At 44.3% G+C, this 12,972-nt stretch overlaps 1 protein-coding gene across 1 annotated transcript; it reads right to left on the reverse strand.

Moving 5' to 3' along the window:
* LOC107640132 (ethylene-responsive transcription factor 3-like) lies at positions 11,898-12,558 on the reverse strand. The gene has a single exon (XM_016343682.2). The coding sequence runs from the start codon at positions 12,330-12,332 to the stop codon at positions 11,898-11,900; it is 435 nt and encodes a 144-aa protein (XP_016199168.1). The 5' UTR covers positions 12,333-12,558.

Here is a 12,972-nt window from a genome sequence, read left to right on the forward strand (position 1 = left end):
TCTAAAATTATATATAAAAGATAAATATAAAATTTAAATAATTAAGATAATTAATATATATATATATATATAATTATATATTACTATTTCATATGTATATATATTGTTCGGTAGGTCGGGTACCGGACGGATCGGGTGGGTATCCCGGTCAACAAGGGGGGAATTTTCTGGACGTACGTCTCCGGGTAGGAGGGTAAGCGAGGTCCCGAGCTCTTCAGATGTGGAAGGGGGTGTCACCTGCAAAGACACTCCGACGCCCAAATCAGTGAAGTGTGCAGGCGAAAAGGGGGTGATTGGTATGTGACGTACCTTGGGGGAAGGGTAGGTCCTTCCCCATATATACCGTGTCAGAGGTGGGCCCTGCAGGGACAGGCCCACCTTCTTCGAGGCCTCCCTTGCACAGATGTGGCGAAGCTGTCAGGGACGCGTGTCCGGGTCGGAATCTGAGCGTCTCACCCCCGACCGTTTGGGTCGGGTGCTGCTCGGGTCGGGCCGGCCCGTAAACTGCTTGGGCCAGGCCGTAACAGTGCCCCCGACGCGCCAGCAACGACCGTGAGGAAAGTTGGTGGCGCGTCATCTCCTTTCTCGTGTGGCGTCGTCAGACCGGCTGTTCGTTGGGTAGACGTGCCTCTTGTGCGCATGTCTGTTCGTTGTTGGAACGACCGTTTGTCGCCTCGTTCTTCGCGTAGGGCATGTAATGCTCATAATGGACTTCCCCCTATTGTGATCTAAGATAGCATACAACTGATCAAAGATGTCTAATACAATAGTAAGAGGTCCTATTTATAATAAACTAGTCACTAGGGTTTACATGAGTAAGTAATTGATGCATAAATCCACTTCCGGGGCCCACTTGGTGTGTGTTTGGGCTGAGCTTAAGTGTAGCACGTGCAGAGGCCATTTGTGGAGTTGAACGCCAGTTTCTGTGCCAGTTTGGGCGTTCAACTCTGGTTTTGGATCCTTTTCTGGCGCTGGACGCCAGATTTGGGCAGAAGGCTGGCGTTGAACGCCAGTTTACGTCGTCAATTCTTGGCCAAAGTATGGACTATTATATATTTCTGGAAAGCTCTGGATGTCTACTTTCCAACGGAATTGAAAGCGCGCCATTTCGAGTTCTGTAGCTCCAGAAAATCCATTTTGAGTGCAGGGAGGTCAGAATCCAACAGCATCAGCAGTCCTTTTTCAACCTCTGAATCTGATTTTTGCTCAAGTCCCTCAATTTCAGCCAGAAAATACCTGAAATCACAGAAAAACACACAATTTCATAGTAAAGTCCAGAAATGTGAATTTAACATAAAAACTAATGAAAACATCCCTAAAAGTAACTAGATCCTATTAAAAACACACTAAAAACAATGACAAAAAGCATATAAATTATCCGCTCATCACAACACCAAACTTAAATTGTTGCTTGTCCCCAAGCAACTGAAAATCAAATAGGATAAAAAGAAGAGAATATACTATAAATTCCAAACTATAAAAATGTATCCCCTGAAGTATCTCAGGGATCTCTTGATTTGCAGTCAAATGTTCTACCACTGAGCTATAGACCCTTGATGGAAGCTTTTGTCTTCCCTTTCCTCTTTCTAGAGGTTTCTCTGGCCTTAGGTGCCATCAATGGTTATGGAAAAAAACAAAAAAAAAAGCTATGCTTTTACCACACCAAACTTAGAATGTTGCTCGCCCTCGAGCAAAAGAAGAAAGAAAAGAAGAATAAGAAGAAGATATGGAGGAGATGGAGGGAGATGTGTATTCGGCCATATGGGTGGGTGTATGGGTGTGAGTGGTAAATGGAAGACAGAAGGGATGAGTGTTTATTGGGAATAGAGGATGATTGAGAAGAGAGAGGAGAGTGAGTGGAGGTAGGTGGGGATCCTGTGGGGTCCACAGATCCTGAGGTGATCCTGTGAGGTCCACAGATCTTCAATTTAGGCATGTAAAATGCCCTTGCACACAACTCTGGGCGTTCAGCGCCAGGTTGGTGCCCATTTTGGGCGTTCAAAGATTATCTCTGGATTGTTGTATTTTAGCTTCTCTTAATTTTCTTTTCAGAGTCCTTTCAGGTTCTGGATCTGCTTCCACGAGAATGTTCTTATCCTTGCTCCTGCTCATATGACAAGGAAGAATGGCCAGAAAAATGATAATAATAATAGAGATCCTTTATACCACAGTAAGGGGATCCCTGTGTGAGTAGAAGAAGAGGGGGAGATAAAGGATGTGATGTAAAGGAAGAAACACAACTGTACAAATGGAAGAGATGTGAGATGAGATGTTAGGATATGAATGAATAAATAGAATGAGATGGGGGAGGGATAATTTTCGAAAATTATTTTGAAAAAGAGTTAGTGATTTTTTAAAATGGTTTTTTTTTTTTTTTTTGAAAAAAATGTTAGTAATTTTCGAAAATTATTTTGAAAAAGAGTTAGTGATTTTTTAAAATGGTTTTTTTTTTTTTTTGAAAAAAATGTTAGTAATTTTCGAAAATTATTTTGAAAAAGAGTTAGTGATTTTTTAAAATGGTTTTTTTTTTTTTTTGAAAAAAATGTTAGTAATTTTCGAAAATTATTTTGAAAAAGAGTTAGTGATTTTTTAAAATGGTTTTTTTTTTTTTTTGAAAAAAATGTTAGTAATTTTCGAAAATTAAGTTTTAAAAATTAAAATAATTAATAAATTAAAAAGAAATTTTTGAAAAAGATAAGATAAGAAGATATTTTGAAAAGATATGATAGAAATTAGTTTTTGAAAAAGATTTGATTTTTGAAAAAGATTTTGAAAAAGATAAGATTTTCAAATTGAAAATTTGATTTGACTCATAAGAAACAACTTGATTTTAAAAATTTTTGAAAAAGTCAACTCAAATTTTCGAATTTGATGAGAGAAAAAAGGGAAAGATATTTTTTTTTATTTTTGAAATTTTTATGATGAGAGAGAAAAAAACAAGTAAAATAATGCAATGCATGAAATTTTTAGATCAAAACAATGAATTTTTGAAAAAGTCAACTCAATTTTTCGAATTTGATGAGAGAAAAAGGGAAAGATATTTTTTGATTTTTTTTTGAAATTTTTATGAAAAACATGAAAAATATGCAATGCATGAAATTTTTAGATCAAAACATGTGATGCATGCAAGAATGCTATGAATGTCAAGATGAACACCAAGAACACCATGAATGTCAAGATGAACATCAAGAACATAATTTTGAAAAATTTTAATGCAAAGAAAACATGCAAGACACCAAACTTAGAATTCTTTAATGCTTAGGCACTAAGAATTCAAGAATGCATATGATAAACATGAAAAGACACAAAACAAAAATTCATCAAGATCAAACAAGAAGACTGACAAAGAACAACTTGAAGATCATGAAGAACACTATGAATGCATGATTATTTTCGAAAAATGCAAGATGCAAATGCAATTGACACCAAACTTATAACATGACACTAGACTCAAACAAGAAACATGAAATATTTTTGATTTTTGTGATTTTCTATATTTTTTTTGGATTTTTATTTTATATTTTTCGAAAAATTATTTTGAAAAAGAAAATAAGGATTCCAAAATTTTTAATATGAATTACAGGAATCTTGATTTTTTATGATTTTCTAATTTTTTTGTATTTTCTTTTAAATTTTTTTTTCGAAAATTATTGTGAAAATTAAAAAATAAGGATTCCAAAATTTTTAATATGAATTACAGGAATCTTGCCATGTTAGTCTTAAAGCTCCAATCAAAGGGTCAGGCATGACTTAATAGCCAGCCAAGCTTCAACATATAATTACATGGACTGGAGTGATTAGTTGAATACCAATCCCAAAGCAGTTTGGGTATGGCTTTACAGCCAGATAGGATTCAACATGTTTCATGAAACACTAGAATTCATTCTTAAAAATCTTGAAGCCATAGAATAATTTATTTTTAAAAACATTATTTTTATTATTTTATTTTATTTTATTTTATTATTTTTTTTTTCGAAAACAGAAGAAAAATTTTTGAAAGCTTTTTGAAAAATTTTTGAAAACAAAACAAAAAGAAAATTACCTAATCTGAGCAACAAGATGAACCGTCAGTTGTCCAAACTCAAACAATCCCCGGCAACGGCGCCAAAAACTTGGTGCACGAAATTGTGTTGTCCAGGCTCGAACAATCCCTGGTAATGGCTCCAAAGCTTGGTGCTCTGATTTTAATTCATAATTGTCACAACTTCGATACAACTAACCAGCAAGTGCACTGGGTCGTCCAAGTAATACCTTACGTGAGTAAGGGTCGAATCCCACGGAGATTGTTAGTATGAAGCAAGCTATGGTCACCTTGTAAATCTTAGTCAGGAAGATATAAAACAGTTATGTGGTTTTCGAATATTAATTAATAAAATAGGATAGAGATACTTATGTAAATCATTGGTAGGAATTTCAGATAAGCGAATGGAGATGCTTTCCGTTCCTTTGAACCTCTGCTTTCCTGCTATCTTCATCCAATCAGTCTTACTTCTTTCCATGGCTGGCGGATGTCTACTTTCCAACGCAATTGGAAGCGCGTTATTTCGAGTTCTGTAGCTCCAGAAAATCCATTTTGAATGCAGGGAGGTCAGAATCCAACAGCATCAGCAGTCCTTTTTCAACCTCTGAATCTGATTTTTGCTCAAGTCCCTCAATTTCAGCCAGAAAATACCTGAAATCACAGAAAAACACACAATCTCATAGTAAAGTCCAGAAATGTGAATTTAACATAAAAACTAATGAAAACATCCCTAAAAGTAACTAGATCCTATTAAAAACATACTAAAAACAATGCCAAAAAGCGTATAAATTATCCGCTCATCACAAATCCATGAACATGGTAGGCGTTTGATAAAATTAAATCACTGGAATTTAATATTTGATAAAAGTAAACATCTATCTAGCTCGCCGGGCCGCTTGGCCGGTGTGCCCAAGCTACGAGTAGAATCTCCTCAGGTTATCTGCATTCCATGTTCTCGGGATTTCTTTGCCGTCGAGTCTTTCCAGCTTGTAGGCACATTTTCCAAGCACCTCTTTGATTCTGTAGGGACCTTCCCAATTTGCCACCAGCTTTCCTTTTCCTGGTGTCGGCAGCCCTATGTCGTTGCGTTGCAAAACGAGGTCATTCTGTTCAAACTCCCTTATGAGCACTTTGGTGTTGTAGCGCAGCACCATTCTTTGTTTTAGTGCTGCTTCCGACAAGTGAGCCATTTCCCTGGCCTCATCTACTAGGTCCTTCTCAACCGCCTCTTCCACTCCTTTCAGAAGTAACCGCGGGCTCGGCTCGCCGATTTCCACTGGTATCATCGCGTCGACCCCGTATGTCAGGCGGAAGGGAGTTTCGCTTGTGGAACTTTGCTCGATTGTGCGGTAGGACCATAGAACGGAGGCAAGTTCGTCGGCCCAAGCCCTCTTTTTGCTATCTAGCCGTTTCTTGAGGCCTAGCAAGATGATTTTGTTTGCGGATTCTACCTGCCCATTCGTCTGGGAGTGCTCTACCGAGGAGAACTTCTGTTTTACGCCCAGGCCGGTAAGGAATTCTGTGAATTTCTTGTCGGTGAATTGCGTCCCATTGTCCGAGATGACGACTTCTGGGATGCCGAACCGTGTTGTCACCTGCCTCCACATGAACTTTCTGCAGTTGGCTGACGATATGCTGGCCAGCAGTTCCGCCTCGACCCACTTAGTGTAGTAGTCAATGACCATGATCAAGTAGGTCGATCCCCCATTGTGCGAAAGGTCGGGGGACGTCAGCAGACTCAACTCGGAAGCCGGTGCTCTGTGGAAGTTGGCGTTCTCTTGACACTTGTGACATTTTCTCACAAATTCCCTGGAGTCTTTCATCATTGATGGCCAGTAATATCCAGCTCGGATGAGCTTCGTTGCTAGGGCTTTGCCCCCGATGTGGTGGCCGCAGCATCCCTCGTGGACTTCTTTAAGTACGTAGTCCGTCTGATCGGGATGCAGGCACTTCAATAGAGGTTGGCTGAGTCCCTTTCTGAATAGTTGTCCCTGTATGGTCGCATATTTGGCTGCCTCCCTCCTTAACGTTTTGGCTGCTTTCTCATCGTCGGGTAGTTTGCCATGTTCCAGGAAGTTTGTGATGGGTCCAACCAGGAGGGGCTTGATTTTGCCAAATGTAGGGCAACCGTTGGCTCCTTTACCATGCCTTGGATGAGAGACCGATTGCCCACTCCCGGCTTTGTGCTTGCTAGCTTAGATAGGAGGTCTGCCCGTGTGTTCCTCTCCCTTGGAACGTGTTGGACCGTGACCTCCTGGAACTGCATGGTCAATTCTCTAACCTTTTCCAAATACTTTTGCAGCAGTGGGTCTCTGGCTTGATAGCTTCCATTCACTTGTGAGATAACGACCTGTGAGTCGCTGCATACTTCCAGCCTTGTCGCCCCGACTTCCCAGGCTAGGGCTAGTCCACCCAAGAGGGCTTCGTATTCCACTTAGTTGTTCGATACGGGGAATTAGAACTTGGTCAACTGCTCGTATATGACCCCAGCCTGGCTCTCTAAGATGACCCCTGCACCCCCGAACGTTTGGTTGGAGGCCCCGTCTACATGGAGCCTCCACCGTGTGCCCGTTTCCTCGGGTGGGTCCCCTGTTACCTCTACTAGAAAATCTGCCATCGCCTGCGCCTTGATCGCATGTCGGGGCTCATACTGCAAGTCATATTGGGAGAGCTCGATGGCCCAGGTCATTATCCTTTCTACCAAATCAGGTTTTTGAAGCACTTGGCGAATCGCTTGGTCTGTTCTCACGACGACACGGTGGCCCTGAAAGTATTGTCTCAGCCTTCGGGAGGAGGTTAGGAGTGTCAGTGCCAGTTTTTCCAGTTTGCTATACCTCAGCTCTGCTCCTTGTAGCGCCCTGCTTACGAAGTAGATCGGTTGCTGAGCCTTCCCTTCTTTTCGTACCAGCACCGCTGCAAGCGCTTCCTCCGTTACGGCTAGGTAGAGGTAGAGTGGTTCTCCAGCCTTAGGCTTCCTGAGCACCGGAGGTGTTGATAGGATTTCTTTGAAGTGGTTGAATGCTTCCTCACATGCAGGAGTCCATTCAAATGCTATCCCCTTTTTCATCAGATTGAAGAAATGCAGGGCTTTTGCTACCGATGCACCGAAAAAACGGGATAACGCAGTCAACCTTCTTGCCAATCGCTGGACGTCTTTGATACAACCCGGGCTCTTCATCTGGAGGATCGCTTGGCACTTTTCAGGGTTGGCTTCTACCCCTCTTTGGGTTATCATGAACCCTAGGAACTTCCCGGTCTCAATGGCAAAGGCGCACTTGAGCGGGTTGAGCCTCATGCCGTGTTGCCGGAGGAACGCGAACACGCCCCCCAGGTCGCTTAGGAGATTGTCGGGCCGTGTGGTTTTCGCGAGGATGTCATCCACGTAGACTTCCACTGTCTTGCCTATGAGCTCGCTGAATATCTTGTTCATCAGCCTCTGGTACGTGGCGCCAGCGTTTTTTAGGCCGAATGGCATTACCTTGTAGCAATAGATCCCCCCTAGCGTTATGAACGCCATTTTATCCTCGTCGGGCCGGTGCATCGGTATCTGATTGTACCCGGAGTAAGCGTCCATGAAGCTCAGATACCGGTATCCTGCCGCCGCGTCGACGAGCGCATCAATGTTGGAAAGGGGATAGCAGTCCTTGGGGCACGCCTTGTTGAGGTCGGAATAGTCTACACACATTCTCCATCTCCCATTGTGCTTTTCACCAAGACCACATTCGACAGCCAAGTCGAGTAGTCTAGTTCTCGGATGAACCCTGCTTCGAGGAGGCTGGCCTTCTGCCTGGCCACCTCTTCTGCCCTTTCTTGTGACATATTCCTTCTCCTTTGGGCCACTGGTTGGGCTTTCGGCTTGACGGCCAGACAATGTGACATGAGTTGGGGATCTATCCCCGGCATGTCGGCTGGCGCCCAAGCGAACAAGTCGGCATTGGCTCTGATCATCTCCATCAAAGGTTCCTTCAATTCATGGGGGAGATTTCTGTTTATGAATGTGAACTTTTCCTCCGCGTCCCCAACCCTAAATTTTTCCAGGTCCCCTTCTGGCTCGGGCCTGCTTGTCGTCTATTCTGGCATCCAGGTCGGCGAGGAACACCCCTGATGCTTCTTTGGATTTTTTCCTCAAGGAGAGGCTGGCGTGGTCGCAGGCGACTGCCGTTTCCAAGTCTCCTCTAATGGATCCTGTGAACTCGTCATCAGTAACAAACTTCATTACGAGCAGTTTCGTACTGATCGCTGCTCCAAGGTCATTGATGGTTTTCCTCCCCAGGATGATGTTGTAGGCTGTGGAATCCCGCAAAACTACGAAATCTGCCATTATTGTCCTTCGCTTCTGTCCTTGTCCCACGGAGGTCGGGAGGGAGATAATCCCATCCGGCTTGATGAAGTGGTCGCCCAACCCTACCACACCATGCTGGTGGGACGCTAGGTCGGCGTCACGCAATCCCAAGGCATCAAATACGTTGCGGAACATGATGTTTGAGTCCGCCCCTGTATCCACGAGGATTCGTTTGACGAGACCGGTTCTGACTCTGGCTGTGATGACCATGGGGGGACTTTCCAGGACCTCGTCAAACCATTGGTCTTCTGGACCAAAGGAGATGGATGGGAGCCTCTGGGAACTTCTCGCAGATGAAGAGGAGACTGCCAGGACTTTGGCGTCTTTCTTCTATGCTGATCTCGACCTCGGGGCCGAATTCCTCGCCATTACTACGTTCACCACCATGAGACCGTGGTCGTCTCCCTTCGGTTCTTGGCGTCGCCTTGTCACCCGGGACCTGTCCTCGCCCTTGTGGTCGCGATTCCGTCTCCTCGGCTCTCTAATGAGGTGGGAGAATTCAGCAAGCTTCCCGTCCCTGATTGCTTGCTCTAGCGCATCTTTTAGGTCGAAACAGTCTTGGGTCTTATGCCCGTATCCCTTGTGATATTCGCAATAAAGGATTTTGTTTCCCCCTGTTCGATCCTTCAGAGGTCGGGGTTTCGACAGTATTCCCTTCTCGGCTATCTGTTGGTAAACTTCTATGATCGGTGCCGTGAGGGGGGTGTAATTGGTGAACTTCCCAACTCGGGGAAATGGCCTTGGTGCCTTACTCGGGCCGCCGTCCCTGGCGTGTTCCTTTTGTCTTTCTCTGCTCTCGTGGTGCCGGGTTTGGTTGTAGGAGGGTTGCCGTTTGTTGGCAGCCACGACGCGGCTGACTTTCTCATCATTAATGTACTCCTTAGCTACACATTAGATCTTCTGCATACTCCACACCGGTTTCGTGGTAAGGTGCTTTCTGAAGTCCTCGTTCAGGAGTCCGTTCGTCAAGCACAAGCTTGCGACGGAGTCTGTCAGCCCGTCGATTTCCAGGCACTCATCGTTGAATCTGTCTAGGTATTTTCTGGTTGACTCGTCGGGTCGCTGAGTCACTCCAAGCAGGTTGATTGGGTGCTTCGCCTTTGCGATTCTGGTCGTGAATTGGGCTAAGAAGGCATGGCTGATGTCCGCGAAGCTGGCCACCAAGCCCTGCGGGAGGTTATTGAACCACCGTATTGCAGGCCCCGCCAGGGTGATCGGGAAAGTGCGGCACCTTACCTCGTCTTCCATTCCCTCCAGGTTCATCCTGGCCTCGAAGGCCGTGAGGTGTTCCAGCGGATCTTGCGTTCCGTCGTATCTCATGTCCGATGGCTTGTCAAAGTGTTTTGGCAGCCGGACCTCGAGTATGGAACGATGAAATGGGGTCGCTCCCATTATCACGGGTCCCCGCGTTTTTGTCGTTCTCCCTTCGTCATCCTCCCGACGAGCGTCTTCGGTTCCGTGATCTGTAGTACGCCGCCTCTCACATCTGGCATAAATGACGGGGTCATGGCGTCTTCTCGTGCATCCTCTTTCCCCAGCGCTCTCGGACTCAACCTGGGGGCTGGGCGTGCATCTGGAGTGGCTCCTAGAGTGAGAGCGGGAGTGGCTTTGTTCTGGGGTGTGCTGGTCATGCTCCCTGTCTGCTAGCCGGCGTTCCAAGTCTTGCATCCTGTGGCGTAGCTCTTGCATTATTCTGGTGTGGTTGTCGCCAGTTCCCCCGAAGGGGCGTCTCTCGTGAGATTGTGTTGTGCGCCTTGGAGGGGATCTTGTACGTTGGTGGGAAGTAGTCGCGGCAGCGTCCCCTCCGGGCTCGGCCTCGTGGCCTGTTCCACTTTGGACTAGTACGAAGTCCATGGACGGTCCCCACAGACGGCGCCAATGTTCGGTAGGTCGGGTACCGGACGGATCGGGTGGGTATCCCGGTCAATAAGGGGGGAATCGTTTGGACGTACGTCTCCGGGTAGGAGGGTAAGCGAGGTCCCGAGCTCTTCAGATGTGGAAGGGGGGGTGTCACCTGCAAAGACACTCCGACGCCCAAATCAGTGAAGTGTACAGGCGAAAAGGGGGTGATTGGTATGTGACGTACCTTGGGGGAAGGGTAGGTCCTTCCCCATATATACCGTATCAGAGGTGGGCCCTGCAGAGACAGGCCCACCTTCTTCGAGGCCTCCCTTGCATAGCTGTGGCGAAGCTGTCAGGGACGCGTGTCAGGGATGCGTGTCCGGGTCGGAATCTGAGCGTCTCACCCCCGACCGTTTGGGTCGGGTGCTGCTCGGGTCGGGCCGGCCCGTAAACTGCTTGGGCCAGGCCGTAACAGTGCCCCCGACGCGCCAGCAACGACCGTGAGGATAGTTGGTGGCGCGTCATCTCCTTTCTCGTGTGGCGTCGTCAGACCGGCTGTTCGTTGGGTAGATATAATCGAACCAGCTTACGAGCTAATGAGTTGAGATTATCCAAATTTAAACTCGACTCATTTAATTTATGAGCTCAATTCCAGGTTCAAACTTGACTCACCAACTCACGAGTTTAGCTTATTAAACTATTAATGAGTCGAGCTCAAATTGACTCATGAACTAACTTGACTCACTTCCAGCCCTAGATATAACCATGTTATATATATAAACATATGAAATATTAATATTGATCTACATATAGTACGTACATGCTAACATGCCTAAGATTAGAATAAAAACCATGTGTGTTAATTAATTAAGGAAGCTAGATAAATATATCATCTTTTTCGGTGTTTAATTTTCTTGTTGAATTGGACTCACATTATGCTCTTGTTATTATCCATCAGGTTACTCACATGCTTCTCATCTATCTGTATGCGGCTTTGATTACGATGATTAAGAATTAAATTATTATTGTTGTTTCAACAAACATATATTATGTAAACATTTTTAATTTGTTAGATATACATATGTTCCTCAACTTACAAATGTAAGTTTTAGTGTTTTGAATAAATAATTTTATATTAAAAATTTTATGATGTTTTTTTTATGGTATCCAGCTCGACAGGCTAATAATTAATTCGCCGTGGATAGGAGTTTTATCTAAAGATTTGTCACTGGTCAATAAATTATTGTATGTATAAAATATAAAGTAAAGGACAAATCCGTCCCTAACCTTTTTTTTCGCGGACATTTTCGTCCTCGAGGATTGGAAAATACATTCATGTCCCTGACCCTCCGAAAAAGTGGACATATTTACCCTTCCGTTAGAGTCGCTCCGTTTGGCCTGACGAAAAACGGTGACGTGACTCCCGTGGCGCTGACCTGGCCGTTACGGGCTGCCACGTAGGATGGACTTTTGAAAAGAGGACGTATTAGTCCCAGGAACCCAAATGTCGCCGTTTCTCCCTCACCCCTCCAAACAAACTTTAATCCCCTTTTGCATTTTCAACCAATATTCTAGATTTCAGATGAAGAACAGAGCAATTCAGCGACATATTCACCAACAACAGAGCACAAATTCAATTTCACAGGCTCAATTCACAATTCAACCAGTCCAGATTGTGCAATTTATGAAGAATCAGCAACTTATAAAAATTGCATATGGAGGAAACGGCTCTGGCCGAGGAGGAAGTTGCCATCCAGGGCGGCGGAGCAGCAGCAGAGGGGTTGAATCTCCCATCGCAGCAAGTGGCGTTGGCGAAGCTGCAGTTCTACATCGAGGGCTGGATCCTGAGCGGCGAGGAAAATTGGTCTTGGCTTTTGGTCTCCGGAGTGTTCTTGCGGCGGCGTCGTAAGCGCGTCCGGCATCCTCGGCAGAATCGAAGGTTCCGAGCCAAACCCTTGCTTTCTTCAACGGGTCTCTGATTTCAGCGGCGAATCTTCCCCACGGTCTCTTCCTCGCGCCACGGTATCTAACTTCCTTTAATACTGGCATCGGCCCTGATCCATTTACCTCCGCCGCCGTAACTGCCGCCGTGGGTTTCAGAGCCGCAACTCCTCTGCCTCTTCCCATGGCGATGGCTTTGGTTTTCAATATAAAAAAAAAAGTAATTTGGTGATGTTTTAAGGAACAGAGCGGAAATCAGATTGGGAAACGATGAAAAGAATCAAGTTTTGAAATCAAATAAGCATTTCAGTGTGTGAAATTTTGATGGGTGGTTCACACTGATTTCCAAGAAAGAAAGAGAGAGAAAGAAAGAAAAGCAACACATTCTTCTTCTTCTTTTTCTTTATTCTTTGTTCTTGGTAAACGGATTTATCCTTTACTCTAAAATATAATTAACACTTGATTTTAATTTAATGGCTAATTTTAATATATATAATACAATAGTTTTCAATAAGAAGTGAGTTTACTAGTACTAGAGTAAATGCTCAATCATTCCCCATCTCTTCATAGTGCATCTACTAAATGGATCAGTTTTTTATAAAGGCCCAATAGGTCCGTTTTGTAAGACTTGAGAAAAATAGATAATATAGATTCCAAAAAAAAAACAAAAAAGAGAAATATACATAATATGATTTAAAAAAAAACACTTATCAACAGACGTCACGGAAAAAAACATGGTTGGGATTTAGGGCAAACCTGAAGAAAGACAAAGGTATAAATGTATAATAATAAGGAATAAATTATTATATTTATCTATAAAAATTTA

Source organism: Arachis ipaensis, chromosome B05 (assembly GCF_000816755.2).
Source record: "Arachis ipaensis cultivar K30076 chromosome B05, Araip1.1, whole genome shotgun sequence".
Classification (NCBI taxonomy): domain Eukaryota; kingdom Viridiplantae; phylum Streptophyta; class Magnoliopsida; order Fabales; family Fabaceae; genus Arachis; species Arachis ipaensis.

Coding starts and splice junctions, on each gene's coding strand:
- LOC107640132 (XM_016343682.2), bottom strand. CDS start 12,332: ATGGGAAGAGGCAGAGGAGTTGCGGCTCTGAAACCCACGGCGGCAGTT.